This window comes from Macadamia integrifolia, chromosome 13 (genome assembly GCF_013358625.1).
Source record: "Macadamia integrifolia cultivar HAES 741 chromosome 13, SCU_Mint_v3, whole genome shotgun sequence".
NCBI classification, from domain to species: Eukaryota; Viridiplantae; Streptophyta; class Magnoliopsida; order Proteales; family Proteaceae; genus Macadamia; species Macadamia integrifolia.
The window spans coordinates 26,968,645-26,989,568 of NC_056569.1; the positions used below are offsets into that span (position 1 = coordinate 26,968,645).

A 20,924-nucleotide genomic window follows, 5' to 3' on the forward strand; every position below is an offset into this window, starting at 1 on the left:
TTCCCCCCAACTAACAACTCACACGAAATTCCTCATCCTTGATTTGTACTTACAATGTTGGAGAGACCATGGAAGTTTGTATATGCTTGAAATCCCATCTCTTTCTCATGAAAATCCATCTCTTTTCTATGAAAATCCATCTCTTTTGTGTTGGGTTTCTTTGAAAAAAAAATTCTAGGTTTCTATGGTTCTCTTCACCTCATTTCATGCTTGTGAACAACCTTGAATCACTTATTCCTTGCACCTCAATGTCATAATAGAAGATTTCTTTGTATAACTTGATTGTATAATGATAGGCATTTCCTTCATGGACACATAAGCTTCAAGCTTTACACTATTATGGGACTTCTCATTTTCTTAGATTGAAATTGCACATTGAGATTTGGGGTTTTCCATCATTTCTCACTTGCCGTGCTTTATACACCTTTGTTATGTTTCTATTTGCAATGTGCTAGTGGTTATCATGTTTTGGGGGCTTCCTCCCTCATCATTTCTCTATGCTTTATCCACTTCTCTTTCTATCATAATCCACACTATGTGTTTAGGTGCATTTACATGTGCTTGCTCACCCATCTATTTATTTCCTTTGTTATTCCTCATCCTTACTTATCATTATCTCTCCTCTTTTCTTACTAGGATGTCTTCTCGCAAGGGCAAAGAACCCGCATCCTCTTCCACTTGACGTAGGGCCACAAATTCCAAGTGGAAGAGTGCAGGGACTAGTTCCCCAGCCCTTCGCACAAGGCGACAAGGACATGCCCCCATCAATCCTTTAGACTATGATGAGGGACTCTTCCGAAGCTTGGAGGCGGCAACCAACTGGCAGGCCTTTCTAAAGAGGTCTGTGATGATGGAGAAGATCATGGTAATCAGTGATTTCCACAAGATTCAACTTCATGAGAGATTTACTGCACTGGGTTGGCAGTCTATCCTTAACATTGATCGTCCATGCTATGAACAACTGATTCGAAGATTCTACTGCAACTTGGAGGTCTCTTACCAGTATAGGGAGTATTCAATCACTAACATGGTGAAGGGGGTGAACATTTACTTGACCGTGGACACCCTTGCTAGTATTCTAGACATGTCGTCAGTTGGGCATCAATTCTACAGTCCCCCAAGGAGTAAGCCTGTGGGCCCATCCTTAAGTTCAGAGACACAAGACCACATTTACGAGACCATTTGCAGCAGTAAGGAGCATCCGGATTCTGAGACGACATTTTACCTAGAGGTTCGTGTATTTGCTCGCTTGGTTCAGTTCAATTTACTCCCCAGAGGAGGTCACCGGAACCAAGTAGGCTTCATGGCAGCCTACATAGCCTTCTGCATCTACAAGGCCTTGGAGGGAGGTGTCGAGCACTTATGCTTGCCCTACATCATACTTAAGACCATGGAGCATCATACCTCACACCCCGAGGATGAAGGTTTCCCATATGGTAGGATCCTCACCAGGATCTTTGAGTTCTTTGGGGTGGATTTGAGTGCTGAGGAGGGAAAGACTCCAGCGGACAAATTCGACAGGGGAAACCTACTGAGGATGGGTCTCCAAGCTCTTATGGATGTACCTCAGAGAGCAGGAGCTCAAAGAGGCAGGGACAAGAGGAATGCCCATAGGGAGGATGTTCCCATGGAGGAGGATACTAGTGAGGAGGATGAGGATTATGTTCCTCAGTTCGAGGAAGAGGACTTTCTGGACGAGGATATCCTCGAGGAGGAGCCTCTTAATTCAAGAGGTGCTGATCCTGACTTTACAAGGGCTGCAGGCCCACAGCATAGAGCCCCACCACCTGAGAGTGGTGCATTTGACTTTGAGAGTATGATGACTGCTATGAGGGCCTTGAAAGATGGGCAAGATCAGCTGCTGAGAAGACTAGATGAGAATGCTTCTAGAGAGGAAAACATCTTAGAAAGGCAGGTTACCTTAGAGAGTTCCTTCCTAAGATTGGGCAAGGACTTGGACACAACGGCCAACGCCATTTCAGCGGATTTTTCCCGACTCCGGAGGGATGTACAACTGGTGAACTCAAGGTTTGATTACTACAATCATCGGCTCAATGTTAGATCGAGGCCTAGAAGGGATGGAGTAGTAGAGTTAGACGATGACGAGGGTCTTTGAGGACTTAGTTCACCCGTCTACATCAGCTCTTCACTTGTCTCCATGTTGTTTATATTATTGTATTTTTTTTTTTTTGTTCTTTTCTCTGTAATTGGACTTGCTTGTGGGGTGTTATGTTTGGTTGGTGACTTGTGGTTAGTTTTGTATACTTGATAACTTATTGTAGTTTAGTTGTAGCATTATTAGTTAGCCTTTATCAATTATGCTTATTGGTATATATATATATATATATATATGTTGTCTATCAGGTGCTTGTGTGTGAAAAATTTTGGAAATCTTATTTTAGCGTCGTTATGCTGCTGAAATTTCGTTAAATTCATACTCGATGGGTTATGAAATCAAATTACAAATCTTTCATTTATTCTAAGTAAACCTTCTCTAATGCATGCCATAAAATGCAATAATTAAATGCAACCATTTTTTTTTCTTTCTTTGGCTTTTAACTCTTTAAAGCTTTTACATTTACCCAATCCCATTTCCTATTATAGATTCTATGGGGTCTAAATGGTATGCTGTGAGTGAATAGAGCATCACCGCTCTAATATTACCATTGTCACACCCCATTCTCACAGAACCGGACCGGTGATCGGGTTAACTCCGATTAACCCAAACCTGCCAGGATCATCTAATACAGTACCCAACCACAGCATACACACAACTAAGGTAAACGTTCAAAAGTTCAACGGAAGACTTAATTTACTTGTAAATACCCCCAATATACTTGATACCCAAATTATAGTATATAGATAAATACATGTGGGCCCACAGGCATGATATTTACACAAAAAGAATAACAATTCACGTATCAAGTACACAAAAAGGGGTCATCAAAAGAATCAAAAAGTAAAAGCCTGTAACGGCATCAACACTACGATCCCGCAGCACAGCCCTCGCACGTGCAATCCATACCGTGCTCATTTTCCTCGGGGACCCACCAATCGTCTTTGGAAAATTCAACTGTGGGGCCCGACCCTTGATCTTCAGGCTGGTGACCTGCAAAATCATCTAAAAGAGGTGCGCACGTGGGATGAGCTCACTAGCTCAGTAAGTGAAAAGAAGGACCACACAACAATCCACACAACAATCACATCCATATGCACTACATGCTATGAAATTCATTTTAAACCTCATCCACCTAAACATTACTAAGTCTTTGGTTTAGTGCTACTACAACCACTGTGCACGTATACTCCAGGTACGAGCCGTGAACTCCATCCTGCGATACGCCTATAGGGCTGTCGGAGAAGGCCCACCGTGTGTACTCGGAAAAGTAAAGCATGCCGACTACCAACTCTCAACATAAAAGTAAATGATAGAAAGTAAAGGTGCTGACTCCAGCAATTTAAAAGCAGTACGATTGGCCCTCTTGAATATACCACTGAGGTTGCCGACTGTCCTAATAACCAGTCGGGCGTATGTCTAACCGCCACAGTGACCCGACAACCGCAACCACTGCTTCCCCCCAAGTGATAACCCAACTCCTCAACCCCTGTTGGGAAGGGTCGTAGCACGGGAAGATGATAATCCTAAACCGCATACTCCTATATGACATAGTACGATTGTATAGTGCCACCGCGTCCCATTCCACGGGCCACCAATGCACTCGTTTCCAAGTCGACTATGGCATCTAGTCTAATAATGCATCATGCACAGTGATCCCATCATTCATCACATAAGCACATCAATCATTTAGCATTGAGAAAGTAAAACACAACACACATATCATAATCATATGAGGATGACTAAGCTACACATATTTTGCATGATGACATGGCTAGTCTAGATACAATTGAATGATGCCAAACAAGCTTTAAAATAAAGTCAAACGTCCTCTCCTCACTTACCTGTTGTGTACAAAGACTCACGCCCGGTACGGGTGAGATCCGACGCGAGAAACGTGAATTTTGGTGAACCTATCATAATTGAATGGGGTTAGCATCTCGCCACTTTGGGGTCAAAACTAACAAGATTTGATGACAAAATCAGGTTTAGAATCATAAAAGAAGGTTGCACGTCCATTTTGGGTCCATTCGAACACAAAAATCACGTTGGGGGCCTCTCGGGTGGGTCGGACAGCCCACCTGTCACAGCCCACCGGTCATCTCAGGTGGGCGGGTCGACCCACCAGTCGACCCACCGGTCATAACCAGTGGGCAGGTCGCTCGGCCCGTCGGTCGGCCCACCGATCGGCCCCGAAGGCCTGCCCTCTCAGGCGGGTGCCCTCAGGCGGGCTGTGCGGCCCATCGATCTCAGCCCACCTGAGAGGACGAAAAAATGCATTTTTCGTTGAAACTTTTCCCAACCTTTGGGAAATCAAATGGGGCTTTTCCAATCACATTTTTCACACATTCAAGGTCTTATAAGATGATTCTAGCCTAGATCTAAGTTAGATTTAAGGATTGAGAAGCCATCTAACCTTCTTTGCTCAAGAACTCTATCAAAACCCCAAAATCACTTCCTTGCTCAAGAATCACCAATGCTTCTCCAACCTTGCAAACACTTCTTCAAATCCTTCAAAATCAACACATAGACTATTCATTAAACCTTAGATTCATCATCTCAAGGGGGATTTACAAGATCTCAAGGAACTCTTCCCAAATCAAGTGTTTTACTTGGGTTTGGTGAAAGTTTAAGAAACATAGCCTTTGCTCACCTCCAATCGTAGATCTCGTGTTGGGGATCACTCTTCCGGCGTTAAAATGAGAAGATCGAACCTTGGCGCCACTTAAATCCCTTTCTTCTTCCTCTTCCTTCCCTTTTCCTCTTCTCCGTTCTCTTTTTCCCTTCTTTTCTCTCTCCTCTTTACTCTTCTCACCAAACTCCTTAATGTAATAAATGAGAAAATGAAAAACACAATAATGCTATTTATACTTTCTAAAACAACTAGTAACTACATGGGTGGGTCACTCAGGTGGGCGGATGCACCCACCTGTGACTGCCCACCTGAGGGCCGAAAATGGGCCAACAAGTGGGTTTTTTATGGAATTCGACTCTCGGCATAAGGTATATTATACGTATGCACTTTAGGATACGGCTACTTACTAGCATTACCCGTACATGGCCTTATGATACGTGCACGTGCATGTGCACGGCTTGGGTACACATGTCTCCTCTGGCACTGACTCGGACTTATCTGGCCAACCTGTGTTTAGAGTCACCCTTGCCATCATGGTCCATAAGGAACCTTCCTTAACCCTCTCTGTTTCGGGTCCTGCATGGTTAAATCGGGTCAACCGTGTAATTAGACCGGGTTTAAAAAGTAGGGTATCACACGTTTTATACTACCACCAGAAACACTTGGCCTGCTTCCGATGGGTTGTTTTCGATGAACTCCTAAATCTTAGGAGCTCTCTGTGATGTCCACTGGAAACAACACTTATATTTTAGGTGGACAGTGTCTGTTTCCAGTGGGTGTTTCCAGTGATATTACTATCACTAGGGGACTTTGCCTGTACCCTTTAGGGGTGACCCATATGGGTCCTTCTTGATGTTTTCGACACATATTGATGTTCGATTACATTTGTGTCTAGGACAATTACGTACACGAGCCCCGAGGTTAGAATTGAGTTAAACAATCGGTGGCCATACTTGAACCCTAATTCACACGAGCATAATCAAGGTAATGGATGGATTGCTTTTATTTTGAGAATGTTTAATTATGTAGAATTTCTCACATGAATATATCTTTACATGATTTCCTAATTGCTCAAATGATGATAGTAAGCTATCATGTGTTACATTTTTATTAAATTGATATGAAATGTTTATGGATATGTATGGCGGAATCCGGTGTGGTCGAGGTGGTACCGGTACCGTGATTGTTACATGTTTATTGTATGTATGATACGGAATCCGGCGTGGCCAAGGTGGTACCGGTACAATGATTGCCATATGTTGATTGCATTCATGCATTGATTATGTGCAGTGGAGTTAATTGTAGTCATGGATTACACTTTATGGCCGATGTGTTACCATTCATGCATTGATTATGTGCAGTGGAGTTAATTGTAGTCATGGATTACACTTTATGGCCGATGTGTTACCGGTGTTCAGTACTCCATACTCAATTAGTACTGTGTATGCTAGATTAGCCGAATTGGTACTGGTGTTGAGTAGTCCATACTCAACTATTACTGTGCATGCTAGATTAGAAAAACGGGCACGGGTTACACTTTGTGGCCGAGGTATTACAGGTATCGAGTACCCCGGGACTGTATTTGGAGATAGATTACACTTTGTGGCCAATGTATTACCGGTATCGTGTAATTCATACTAATTGTATCATTATGAAGGCATATAGCATATATGTGGTTAGGTATCACTCCCTATGCTACGAACCCTTGTCAACAAGGGGTAAGGTGTTGGATAATCCATTTTGGTATGTTCGATGTGCCTTTCCGGAATGTCACACCCACGGTACGATGTGATTGTTACCTAAGGCGAGAACTTGTCCGACGTGGTCGATGTGTTACCAGTGCCGTGACTATTAGGAGAGGGTTATCAGGGGTTTTTTGGGTGACCAATGGTTGCTTACGGGGACCAGCAAGCTTCTATTCATGGCTAGGGTTTGTATCCCTACGTAGTCAGTGGCGGTTCCGAGACGAGGGATACAGTTTAATATGCCGTAGTAGCATTTACCATATTTAGTTGTATTGTTAGGTGGATAATAAAATAAATGAATCGCATCATGAGCATCATGAAGTATGTGTTTAATTTCTATAATCATGTATCATAAATTATTACTGCAATTGTTTTTCTTGGATATGCTTGAACCCCACACTTCTGAGCAAGTTGGAAAGCTCACCCCACGTATACACCCCTTTTTAGATGATGATGCAGGTACTGTGGTGTCGATGGCATGTGACCCATTATCCTCTGGGTCAAAGTACAGTGTTAGCGACTGGGGGATACCAGAAGCGGAGGAGCACGATTAGGACTGTGCTTGTGACCACTATGCTTATGCAGCTCCGTGAGATGTACATCATATTTTTGATACTTTTGATATAAACTGTGGATGGTATATTTTGAGATTAATGTGTATAAGTCTTGGATAATTGTAACAGAATAACTTAGTTATGGATATTATATTGTCATTAGATATTTTTCCATTTTATTGATGATTCCACTGATTTTGGTTGGTTTATGATGTGAGATTGTGAAATGTTAAGGTACTACGATTAGAGATCCTGGTAAGTTTGTAAGACAGGTACGTGTTTTACTCACACCACCGGTATTCCTAATGGTAAGTTGGGTCTATTGGAAGTGGGGTGTGATAGAATATATGATAGCAAAATCAGTAACATACTACACATACGTCAACACAGGGTGTATATTTTGAAAAACATAATAGTGGTTCGAAGGGGACGGGTTAGTATAGGAAGGAAATGAAGCAATACTTGCAAAACTACAAATGTCATAGACAATTCCAATCCATAACAACTTCACATATTCCATATACTGCATATAAATTTTATTCAATCTTAAAAAGAATACCAAATACAGGCATTCAGCTTACACTTCCTTTACGAACCACTTTTTCCAACATAATTAATATCATGGCTGCAACCAATAACATATTCATTCCACCACTGTTAGAGATCTCTAATCTCTAACACTCATATTTCTCCCATGTGCCATTAGCTCTACACTAAACTTACTTCTTATGTATGCATCAAAAGCATACATATTATTGTCATTCATACACTGCCGGTGTCCAAATATCTCAAACATTATTTTCCACTCACATTCATTGTCATATGGTAAGCACACATAGTATACACGGTTCCTTGTGTTTCACCTAAAATGGAAACTGGGAGGCATGAATTTACAAACATTCCTAAACAAGGAAAGAATTAAAGAAAAATTGGGTTAAAGGCATCAACAAAACCCTGTAACCAAAACATATGGTGTTGTGTTATGTCCTACCTTGCACACGTAATAACAATATTCCAAAATGACAGCCACCACCAAGCTAGCGATCGGAATCGATTTCTGGTGAAATAGAGGAAATTGACCTGCAAGTGAGTTACGTTTGTGTAACTCACCTGTTGTGTTTGAGGACTTAGCTTAACCATTGGCAAAGCTTTGTTGCAAGCTGAAAGTAGGCGATTCCTACAATTTCATCAAAACTTATAATAACTGAAAGAGTATTTAAGTTTCAACACAAAGCCTAAAAACATCGACTCATCAGACTGAACATCTTATCAAATACTTTTTCAGAATCCATTTCAAAATTTACTTCAAAATACCTACTTCAATACATTTTACAATTCCACTAAACTGCAGTACTACTTTCCATCGTATCATAATAAACTTACTAGGAAGTCAACTTCTATTTCTTTCCTTCATATCATAATAACCGTCCCAGGAAACCAACTTCTATTTCAAAGAACTCACTCCAGACAACATATCATGCTCATCAAGTCAAAAATAGTACCCTTAGGTTCCTCTCAAAGAAACCTTGTGAAATCTTACAGCATTCTTCAAAGATTCATCATTACAAACCCATCGACTACTAAATTTTGTGAACCAAGTATCCTAACCATCAAACCATTCAAATAAAAAAAATACTGACCTCTTCAAACAACAAAAATTCGACAAGGTTATTTTCGATACCGTCAGTTTCCTACCAATAGCTTCTAAAATTCAATCCGGCTACATTAACTAATAGGGATCTACTTCTAAGACTTGCGGTTCAGATCTACACACTAACAAACTGTCACTTTCTTCTACAACTTGCACACTAGATAAGAAATGAACTTTTACAAAGCAAAGCTACCCGATTTACGCTTGTTAGTTTACATTCATACTCTCCACTAACCATCAGCTCTTCCCATCCCCACTGGGATTTTTTCCTTCTTCTCCGGTCACCATCGCCTCTCTCCTAGTCCATTTATGTCCCCAACAAATATGTCAGAAGTAAGACATAAGCACACCTGACACATTTGTCCCTCTACATATTTCGTATCTAGATTTATACATGTACACTTCAACAATTACTATACAAAGTCAACGGAGGGGATTTATTGTTTCTCAATCTAAAGGTCTACATTCGCAAGCTTTCATAATACATTTGTGCCCGGCTAGCTTTCATTTCTTAAATATGTATATATATATATATATATATATATGAGGAAATTACACTCCCCTCCTTTGTATGTTTCAAGTATTACAGGACCCCCCCTAAAAAGTTTGAAATGACACTAACCTCCCCTGTATGTTATAAATTCTATCAACCGTACCCTGGCCGTGAGTGAGGAAACGTTAAGTGTTTTACAATATTTTCGAAAACCCCAAAATACCCCCAACTCATTAATGTCTTCTTCCTTAAGAAGAACGATGGTTTCTCATTCGGCTTCTTCTTTCCTCCTCTATACCTGATCTTCTGAAACTGAAATCGAAGGTGAACATCTCCAAAGTTTTAGCATTCGACAGTGGTTCTTATCGTTCATGATCAAAGGCATAAATCTTGTTGAAGATTGGAGCTATTAATCGGAGTCTAAGGTTAGTATAATATCATAGATTTGGGAAAGTTAGGGTTTCGGGAAAATTTTAATCAAACACAATCGGGACTGAGTTTTTGCGTTCGACGGTGATTCTTCAAGCGTTTTATGCAGATTTGTTCTTCAATTTAGTTAGATCGACATATATATCATGCTTATTTTCTCTGTCTGAATATAATGGTTTTGACAAATATTCTTTCCTCAAACAGCTGGTGAAAATGGTAGATTTAATGATATCTTCTGGGGGCTTGAAATTTGGCTCAGGATTCATTGACATTTTCTGGGTTTCTGATCTTAGTAGTAGTTGCCATTTTTTTCTTCTTAAATGGTTTTCTGGGTTCTGGGATCAGGTGGGAGGTTCTCACTTGAAGAAGCTGCATTTCATCAGAGATTTTTTCGTTGAAGTTGCAGTTTTTGTTGGTCTTTTGGTGCGTTTAGCTAATTGTTACATACAAATTAGCATGTAGGCCTATTCTTCTCTTGACAACTTGAAGGAAGAATTTGCTGTTGAAAGTTTCCTTCGGATTTAGTACCCTAAGCTGCTTGAATTTTGTTATTTAAATATTGTAAGAACTCAATTTTAACTTTGTGTTCTTTGTCTACTTTTGTATCTTCTATCTACATGTGCTATCATTCTGAATTTCATCAGAGGCCTCTTGTCTGTAGCCTAATTGCACTGATAATGTTTCACTTGAGCAGTACTTTACTACGGTATCCAGGAATCTTGTATTCTATAATTAGTCATGCAACATCTTGTCTTGGGTAGGAATCTTGCATATGCTTTTAATAGGCCTACATGCTAATTTGTATGTAACAATTATTTAAAACCTGTTGGTACTTTAAACTGTTAAGAGGCATCTCGCAGGACAACTTTGGCAATTCCAAAATGCTGACATTCTTATGGGGTATATATTATAGTATGTTATGATTGTTCCTGATTGGATTTGTCTGTGCTTATAAGATATATGTCTTAGTTTCTTAATGCTTTGGAATGGTTGTATGTACTTGGTTCCTTGTTTTAAATCCTTGGAATGGTTGTATGTACTTTGCTTCAAATCCTTGGAATGGTTGGATGGACTTTGTTTCAAATCCTTGGAATGGTTGTATGGACTTAGTATGGACTAATTTCCATTGAAATCCTTGATGTATTTGTGTTTATGTAACATCTTGTGTTTTTTTTTTTTTTTTTTTCATCAGAAATCATTCATCATTCAATGGAAATTAGAGTTATCATATATTATCATTACGACTTGAATACGTCTGCACCTACCCCAGTTGATCCGGATGAGTACTGTCATCAGGACATGGTGATCGATATTTATAACACAGTTATCAAACATGTACCAGTAGGACATACTGTCACATTTAAAGTGAAGTGCATACTTCCTTCCAACCAGCATATGGAAGTGAATGAGGATGCAAGTGTACTGGACATGTTTGTATTGCATCAGAATGCTTATATGTATAGGATCTTCACTGGGATTCCAATCTAAACAACCTATACACGGTAAATGGTTTTCCTGGTGAACTAGTCAAACGGGAGACTGCTAGTAGGCATGTCCATCAAAGTCAAAGTGGTTTTGGAGATATTGTGCAGCAACTTCAGACATCTGGTGGGCATAGGATAAAGCACCAAATAAGAAGAGGTGGTAATACCTATAGGGCTTCAACCAGTTGTGGACATAACAGTAGGAGCAACATGAATGATTCAGTTAGTATTGATGCAACTAATAGTATTGTTGATGGGAATGATGTGAATGATGGCAGTAAGGCAGTTGGTAAGAGTACTGGCAAGGTCATACATGGTATTGTTGCTGAACTTGATGTTGGGGATGTCGTGGATGATGTTAGTAATACAGTCAGTAAGAATACCGATGAAGTCTTATTCGATGTTTCAATTTCAAGTGATGCTGATTGAAATTCCGTGTCCGAAGATGAGAGTGATATAAATGATGAAGAGGAGTACAGTGATGGGGTTGAAGCTCAAGTTAATGGTCAAGATGATGGAATGGATGATACAAGAGTTGCATACCAAGATAACATTGAAGCCTTATCCGACTATTGTGATGATGATTACTCTACACCATCATATTCACATGGGCAAGTGGTAAGACTAGAGAAAGGGATGTTGTTTGATGATGTGATTCATTTCAGGGCTGTTCTTAAAGACTATGCTATTCAAGAAGGTTTTGAAGAGGAAAAAATAAAACAAGGATATTACTTCTACTTGGATTGCCCGACACCTTGCTTCAGGATTAAAGGCAAACCCAGATATGGATCCAGATGCAATCCATTCATATTTCAAGGAAAAATTCTAGGTTGAGGTCCCTTATATGACAGTGTACAGGTCCAAGAAGCATACAGCTAACTTCAATGAAGGTTGCAATTATAAGTCATTCGCAAAGCTACCTAATTATGGAGAAATGGTGCTACAAAGAAACCCTGGAAGTCTATTCAAGCTGCAATTCCATCAGAGAGTCATAATGTCAGACCCTCCTATCTTCAAAAGATTGTTCATTAGTTACAAGGCATGTATTGATGGTTTTGTGAAAGGCTGTAGACCATTCATAGGTCTTGATGGTTGCCACCTGAAAGGGATGTGTGGAGGGGTACTACTGGCTGCAATCTCTGTTGATGGCAACAAAGGGTTGTTCCCTATGGCATATGGCATTGTGGATGTTGAATGCAAGGAAAGTTGGATTTTCTTTTTGTCACAGGTATATAGTTGTCTTCACACTGCGGAGGAGAAATTTCCTATTACATTTATGTCGAACAAACAAAAGGTGGGTTACCTTCTACCCTATAGAGTTAACTATAGGACACACAACTACTTTTTCTTGTGTACTTAGTCTTTTTAATTTGCTAATGTGTAGGGACTGCACCAAGCCATCGATGAAATATTTCCAGGCAGTCACTATAGATGCTACAGTAGACATATGTACCAAAATTTTAGAAGCAAGTTTCCAGGTGTGCTACTTAGAAAGTATTTTTGGTCAACAGTTGTGGTTTCCACTACATTCTTGTTTGAAAAGGCAATGTCAAATATAAAATCAATTAACAAGGATGCATATGATTGGTTGAACAATGTTAAAGCTGAGATGTGGTTTCGACATGCATTTGAATTTTTGTGCAAAAGCGACCATGTCACCGACAATGTGGTTGAATGTTTTAATCAATGGATTGCACCTTTTAGGAGCAAGCCTGTCCTACTCGTAGTTGATGAGATACGAAAGTTGTTGATGGAGATAATATATAAGAGATATCAGGAGGGTTGCACATACACTGGGATTGTCACACCGAGAATAAAGAAATTGCTGGATTTGATCCAAACACAATCAAGAGGATGTATGGTCCAAGCTGCTGGGGTATATGAGTTTGAGGTCACAGATACTGAAGGAAGGCATGTGGTCGATTTGAAAAAACAAACTTGTTGTTGTAAAGAATGGGAAGGTTCTGGATTACCATGTAAGCATGCAGCAGCATGCATTGTTAGTAAGAGAGAAAACTTGGAGAATTACTGCCATGAGTACTATAGCATAAGAACATATTTGGCAGCTTATGAGGGTATTATCCATCCTTTACCTGGACTTCAAGAGATAAGTGAAGAACACAGAATTGGCATTATACAACCTCCACCAATCAAAAGACTTTCAGGAAGACCACATTCTCTTAGGAAGAAGGAAACTGATGAAGTCTCACCTGGTAAGAAAAAAAAAGATCAAGAGTTGCCAATTGTAGCAGATGCAACCAAGAAGGTCACAACAAGAGAAGATGTACAAGACCTCCAGTGAAACAGAAAGCAAAATCATCCCAGGTTTTCAATTTTCAATTTTCAATTTTCAAGTTTTAAATATTCTGAAATGATTAATGATTTTATCCATTTGTTGCATTTGACTAATTGTTACTCATGTTTATGTAGAGAACTCAGCAGCCTGGAAGTCAACATGATACTAGTAATTCTCAAAGAATGACCAGATCACAAGCTTTTTCAATGACTATTGAGTTGAGCATGCAAGCCAAGGTTAATGTACAATTACAAGCTAAGGAAGCCAAAAGGAAAGCAAGGGAATAGAGGAAGAAGGCAACTACTGGTGGAAGTTGAATGCAACGGAGAGATAGAGTGTAATGAAGACTTTGATTGGATTAGATGATCTAATCTTCGTAGTTTGTACTGTTAATGAAAAACTTTTTTATTGGTTGATGGATTTGATATTTAAGATAGTACTTGGACTCTTTTGGGTTTTGATGTTATTATGGAGTATATGAACTGTGTTTGATTTTTTGGTGGAATGATGTGTGAAACAATTGTGGATATTTGGAATATTTATGTATATGTGGGGTTATATTTACAGGTCATATTTATGGATTATACAGGTCAAGTGATGAAAATCATGCCAAAATTCTACCAAAATGCTGTCAAAATTTCCATTACACAACCTAATTTAGTACAGATCATAGTTCATTCCTTAATAATATCCAACTTTTACATTTTTTGGCCTATAAATACAGATACAAAAATACCTACAAAAAAAAACAAACAGAAAATTACAAAATATTTTCATTGATCCAGTAAAGTTCACTGTGTCATCCACCCTTATCTTCACACTCTGCATCTCTTGCTATAACCCATGTAACACATCTCTGAGCACACACACCTCCTCTCGCAACTGCCTCACATCCTCTTCCAACTCTTGCCCATTAATGGTGGGATTGGGTAATAGATTAGTAGTTTTAATATTCATAAGTTCACACCATGCAAAGTATTTGCATCCATTGTAATCTGGACAACTATAAAAAAGTATGTTTGGATTGTCAGCGGTCTTTAATATCCTGATCACAATTTTTCGATTACATCTGCATTTTATGGATCTGTACTTGAAACCTCCTGTTGAGCTGCAATTACTTGAGGTAGACATTTAGTCTGGCAATCCTGAAAAAACAAAGAAAGAAGACAATGAAAGTCATTACTAATAAACTAACATGTACATTATAGAATCAACTTAGTTTATAGAACAATCATATCCTGACCATTGCCTTGAATTCATGAAGAAACCAAAATCTAAATTGTTCTTTCACTACCATATTTACATATTTGGCTCAAATGCTTAGCTAGATTCAAGAATATCAAAAGGGATAGTAGTTTAAGAGCAGAGAAAAAAACAAATACCCATTTGGCTACTGGGACTGTCTTCTTGTTTCAATTCCTTAGTCTAGTCTTAACCAACAATGGCCACTGTCACACCATCAATAAGTATCTAACCAGTGTTCTCATTGGTGTCTGTGGCTTCTCCTACTTTTTATGATCTTTCACTGATAGTAATGTGGGAAGTGCTGGGTTGGTTCATTATGGTATTGTAACCAATCATTGGTAGTTGGGCTACTGAAATTAAAATTAGTTGATAGCTATTGATGCATTAGCATATTCACAATCATAATACTGTTGTGCAGGCCAAGAAATTTCAGAACAAAAATGGGTGAAAAAGGGAGGGGGGGGGAAAGAGGTGGAAGAAGGGGGAAAATAAGTGGAAGAAGGGGGAAAAAGATGTGTTCTTACCTTCACAATATGAGCACCTCAATTGATTCAAGGGGATTGGACATCAGCGTCGGAGTCAGGCAACTCTCTCGACGATCGGACTCAAGCAGCGCTCTCCCTCCAACCGCTCCAAGAATGCCAAAACCCTCATCGCTCTCTCCCTCCAACGGCTCCAAGAGAGTGTTTTATAAAGAAAGGGGAAGGGGGTAAATGGGTCATTTTATATCAACTACTAACAGAGTTAATGGCATAGGGTGCAGTTATAATTTCAAACTTCGAAGGGAGTCTAAGTGTAATACTTGAAACATACAGGCGAGGAGAGTGTAATATATATATATATATATATAATTTATGAAGGCAAAGTTATTAATTTGTCATCTTCTGTATTGTTTTGGTTTGCATAAATCCAAAATTCAACAAAATGTTCGTGTTTAAACACCAAATCACTAGAAGTTCATAAGCAAGAGCCCAAGAAGTTTACCCAAGTATTCCTTGAGAAATGTTGGACCTGAAAATGAACCTATCAAAAGCAAACAAGAAAATCCATACAATAGAGATAGGTCATTCAATTTAATTTGATTATTAAGAAAGTTTTAAATCTATCAAAGAGTCAGCGTGTCAAATCATCGGTCCATTAAATGTGTTGGGAATGGAAAGAATTCACAGCTTGAAGGAACTTTTCCCTAGAATTCTTGGACCATAAGGATGCTTATGTAAAGGCAACCCATAGACATCGGGACAAGGACAAGGACAAGGACAAGGACAATTGGGCGGAGGCAGGGCTGGGCTAATTTGGCCTTGGTCAATCATGGCCCGAGATTCACACATCAACCTATTTCCATCAACAATTTAACCAAGGTACTCCCTAAAAGAGAAAAGGATACAAGCCTGGACTGCCAAAGAGACTTTTAGAAGAGCTGTGTTTTGATTATTGGGTTTTCTCACAGATTCTGCTTTTGGCACCGAAGAGCTGACTATGTGGAAGGAGAAGAGTGCAGGCGTGAAGATTCTCTGGCTATGGACCGTCGGAACCGCTGCAGGTACTGTATTTCTACAAGCCCCTATCTCAGTTCCTTCTTGTTCTTTGGTGTATTTCTCAAAATTCTTACGTAGGTCATTTTCGCCACTGCCATTGTTAATGAATCGAACCATCTTGTACCAGTTCTCGTGACCAGTGTTGTGAGGACGAGAGTAAGAGACATGGAAAAGCTTATGAATGCTGAACAGGGAGAAGTCAGTCAACCTGAGTCAACTCTCATCAACGACTCGCCCGAGTGGGTTAATGTTATTAAAGAAGAAGAATCATAGCTCATAGGTAAGACTTCAAATGAAACGGGTTTTGGATTTTCTCCTTTCTTGTTGGGTTTTTGTTTGTGTTGTGCATTTTTTTGCTGGATTTTTGCACCTTAATGATTGGATTCAATTCAAGAAAACTGGTTGAAATAATGTTGGGGAAATTATAAGTGTTCTCTTTGTGAACAATAACTGTCAGTGTAACCAAAAAAACAAATGATAAGATCGCAATCATCTTTCATCCATGAGTTCATTCAATCTGGCGGTTGTGTTTATAGGCAGACAGATTTGAAACACTTGAATTTACAGATTTATGTGCTTAGCTCCTGCTATTTTGTCCAACTAATTCATGAGAGCTTGACGGGTGACTGCCCCGCAACAGTCCTTTGGATGACCAATGATACTGGAGACTGGAGTAGGGGATCTCCATACACATTTACCAAGTTTTCTTACTTACAGATTTAGCAAGACCACTTTTTGACCATAATAGTGGCAAGGTTGAGTTGGCCCAACTTATTATCATTCTCCCTGTCCTCCTTACTGCATCCGCTTCCTTCTGCTATCCCTTTTTAGGGAAATGGAATGCAAAGTATTGGACTTTGAACCCTTATATCATTGAAAATGTTTCAATTTTTTACCCTTTGAGCTTTTTAACCAATGTGCTGGTTTCATCTTATCTTCACCAACTCTCCCCCCACCTACACCCCCACTCCCCACCCCTCAAAAAAAAAAAAAAAAAAATGATGAGAAGAAGAAGAAAGGATAACTGATATTATCCGAGGAGAGGAACTAAAGCCTATGGGGAGGAACATGTGAGAAGTTAGGTCTGTTCCAACATGGACTAGTTGTAGTCTAAACTATAATATGATGCATAAAGCAGACCTACATGCTATGACATTGGCTGCATGATTAGAGCCTGTGTTGATATATCGAATGAATAGACTAAGAATTAGGGGCTGTTTGATTTTGTTTCAGTCGTTTCTGTGTCTAGAAACGGCAGAAACGGTTTCTCCCATTTCTGTTCCAAGAAACAATTTTTTTACCTCAAAAAAGTGTTTGATTTTTCTGTTTCAAGAAACGGTTTCTTATGCATGTATCATTAATTACAGTTATGCCATTAGAATTTTGACAAAAGGGAAGACATCATACATGATTAAAATGAAAAAACCCAATGTGATAGAGATTCAATAGGGAATATCTTTTTAAATGTCACATAAGTAAATAGAACATAGAGTTTTCTATTACATAACATATACTCTAACAACTAACATAAAATCATTAATGGTAGCAACTAACATAAAGTCATTAAAATCAAAACATCAAGGTCCATCAATTGGAATCATAGGTATTCCCTTCGATTTAGCCATTTGATTTGCTATATTTATCGTCAACATTGACATCTGTCTTGCTCCTCTCTGACTTGTGCTTGTAGTTGGAGCAATGAAGTCTTGATGATTAGGAGGATTTAGTTGAGCAATTACATTCTGTTCACAGTCATATTCATCAAAAAGATCATCTTTAATAGCTTGTTTTTTGATGTAGTTGTGAAGCCCACAACATGCAACTACGATGCTGGCTTGGTCCTCGATACGGTAACCCTTCATTTTTTGTAAGATTTGGAATCTATTTTTCAATACACCAAAGGTTCTTTCAATAACATTCCGTAAGGAAGAATGTCTGTGGTTGAACAACTCCTTCGGCGTTCTTGCACTCCTCTCCCCACTAAAATCTGGTAGGTGATATTTTTCTCCTCGAAAGGGTGTTAAATACCCAAGTTGACTTGCGTAACCTGAGTCCACAGCATAATACTTGCCTTCAAGTATTATGGATAATGTTTATACAAGTGAGTATATCAGTCTAAAAAGACACTTAACGTATAAGTGATTTGTTTGTTGTGAATTACCTGGAGGAGGATGAGGAAAACCTAAAGTAGAATTTGATCTTGCCTCTTCAAAAACCCGAGCATCATGTGCACTACCTTCCTAGCCCGCGTACACAAATGTGAAATGGATGTCGAACGAATAAGCACACATAACATTTTGTGTGATCAATGCCTTTCGATTTTTGTATCGGGTTTGCTCTGATCTGGGTACTATGGCACTAATATGAGTGCCATCAATAGCACCAATGCAATCCTAAATGAAACACAATATGGATATCTATTAGAATTCATTCATTAACTAGTAATTGATAATATTTGCACTTAGCATAAATCATAAAAGGTTACCTGGAAGAAAGGGCTAAAGTTTGGGTTATGTTGAATCTCTGAGGGGACCACATCAAAATTAGGTGGTCTGATTGTTTCATTCGCTAGTTGAACCATAGCGTGCAACACTTTTTGAAATACAACACTAATTATCTGTCCATATCGTTGAAATTTCTTTGCAACCTGTCTAGTACTGCTTCCATGCGCTACTATTACAATAAAAATTCCAAGTTGTTCATCTACCCGTATATGACAACTATCATCTAACCATCCTCTATGTATCATCATATCATGTAGATTGAGGAAGACATGTCTCTCAACTCTAAATTCAATGTAGCATAGATTTGAATGTCCATTCAATGTCTCTGTGACCATGATAGCTCCTGTGTAGTTACTATCCATACATGGTTCTCTAATCCGAAGGTAATCTAAAAACGTTTGGAATGTATATAGGATGTTGTCATCATCACTGGATGAATCATCTTCGAAATTGGTAGGATTCATTGCCATACTTGTATATAAATGAATATGAGTATCAAAATACTACATAATAAGAACTAAAAAAATGCATTAATCAATAAGGCAATAACAAATATCCATGTCATCCTTAAAAAATAATGTAAACATATCAATATATGGAAGAAACTCCCATATCCTACTTTTAAATCAAATCATCCATCAAAATCAATCAAACAAACAAATATCCATATCATCCTCAAATAAACACCCGTATCCTACTTTTAAATCAAAATATCCATCAAAATTAACAAGCAAAGAAATATCCATATCATCCTTAAAGAAATTCCCCTATTCTACTTTTAAATCAAACCATCCGTCAAAATCAAACAAACAAATATCCATGTCATCCTCAAATTTAAAAAGAAACCTATTGTTTTCAAGAAACTCCCAAATCCTACTTCAATTCTCTAATCATCCACATCATTTTTTCAGCAACAACGTCTACAAATGATATTCCCCAAACAGCACTCTTGTGTATCTTTTGTTGAGCCTTCACCCACATCTCTTCTGTTAACTCTGTCATGTTGTCCAACAATACCTGACATGCTTTGATGTTGTACATTCCATCCACTAGATTATTGACAGTTGGAAGAACTGTTTTGGAAATGGGAGTACTACTACCCCCCCTTCCATTTTCCAGGCCACATGAGCTGAAGTCATGTTCAGATTTGGTAATGACTTTTGTTGTACTCTTCTTCCTTCGGTCTGTGGGAGTTCTATCACGCTTCCACTTTGTTGTAGAACGACTGACCACTTCGTCAACATCTGTAGGCTCTATATCATCCAGACCTACTAAATCTTCAGGGGAATCATGTGTATCATTCTCATCCTCACAATCAAGATTAATGTCGATGGACTTTTGCTTCCCAGCAGTATGCTGAGATGCTCCTCTATCTCCTCGAGCACTTGAGTCTGAGAAGACCTCTAACAACTCTAACCACCATGGAAGTCCACTCTTTCGGAATTTGATCCAATTTGGATTTGCCTATAATCCAAAATAATCGATATTATACAAAAAAAACAAAAAAAAAAAGTATTTATCCATTGACTATTGCTTTAAAGAATGGATTACCTTTATAGCATTTTTCTAAACAGAATCTGCTGCTGTAGCAGTCCAGGTATTTGAATCCCATCCAAATCCCTTAGTTTCGAGCAACCGCCTGAAACTATTATAGTCACCTCGTAGCATATTCATCTTTTTATGCAACTGCTCTTTTCGAAATGGACGTTGGAAAGTTGCTTCTAGTCCTACTTTAATGTTATTCTACCCAACCTTACTGAATGTGGAGTTGGACTTCTGACCATTCCTTACATTATTAATCATTAAGTTGATGAATTTGTTCAATTTAGAAGCATTCCAAAGGATTGCGGTTGTGGTTGTGGTTGTGGTTGGAGCAGGAGTAGGGTTTCCACTATATGACATATTGTCTACATAAAGGAAACATTAATCATGTTAAAGTCAAGAATCATCAGCTCACAATCGGATATGCATATTGAACATTCACATATTGGCATTCAACAATGACAAAAGGAAATCTCTCAAAAGAAATAACCAAAATTTCCAAAGTGAGTGAAACAGTAGCAAATGGAAACAAAATATCAGCAAGAATCCTATTTCCTGCAACAAATATAAAAGGTAACTACTACAAAATAACTCAACAAAATAGGTGAATTCACAATAATAGAAAGTATAATCTTAACATGGAGTCAAGGACATGACAAACAAATCAACATAACCAACAAATTAAATAGTTT

The 20,924-nt window shown here is 38.7% G+C and overlaps 1 protein-coding gene and 1 long non-coding RNA gene across 2 annotated transcripts; both read left to right on the forward strand.

The window, feature by feature from the left end:
- The first annotated feature begins 12,495 nt into the window (after window positions 1-12,495).
- LOC122059218 lies at window positions 12,496-13,727 on the forward strand. Its single transcript, XM_042621905.1, has 2 exons — window positions 12,496-13,432; window positions 13,538-13,727. The coding sequence occupies exon 1, from the start codon at window positions 12,555-12,557 to the stop codon at window positions 13,407-13,409; it is 855 nt and encodes a 284-aa protein (XP_042477839.1). The 5' UTR covers window positions 12,496-12,554; the 3' UTR covers window positions 13,410-13,432; window positions 13,538-13,727.
- Window positions 13,728-16,015: 2,288 nt separating this feature from the next.
- On the forward strand, window positions 16,016-20,170 carry LOC122059469. Its single transcript, XR_006134054.1, has 3 exons — window positions 16,016-16,191; window positions 16,314-16,466; window positions 17,987-20,170. It is a non-coding gene; the product is annotated as an uncharacterized LOC122059469 (long non-coding RNA).
- The last annotated feature ends 754 nt before the right edge of the window (window positions 20,171-20,924 follow it).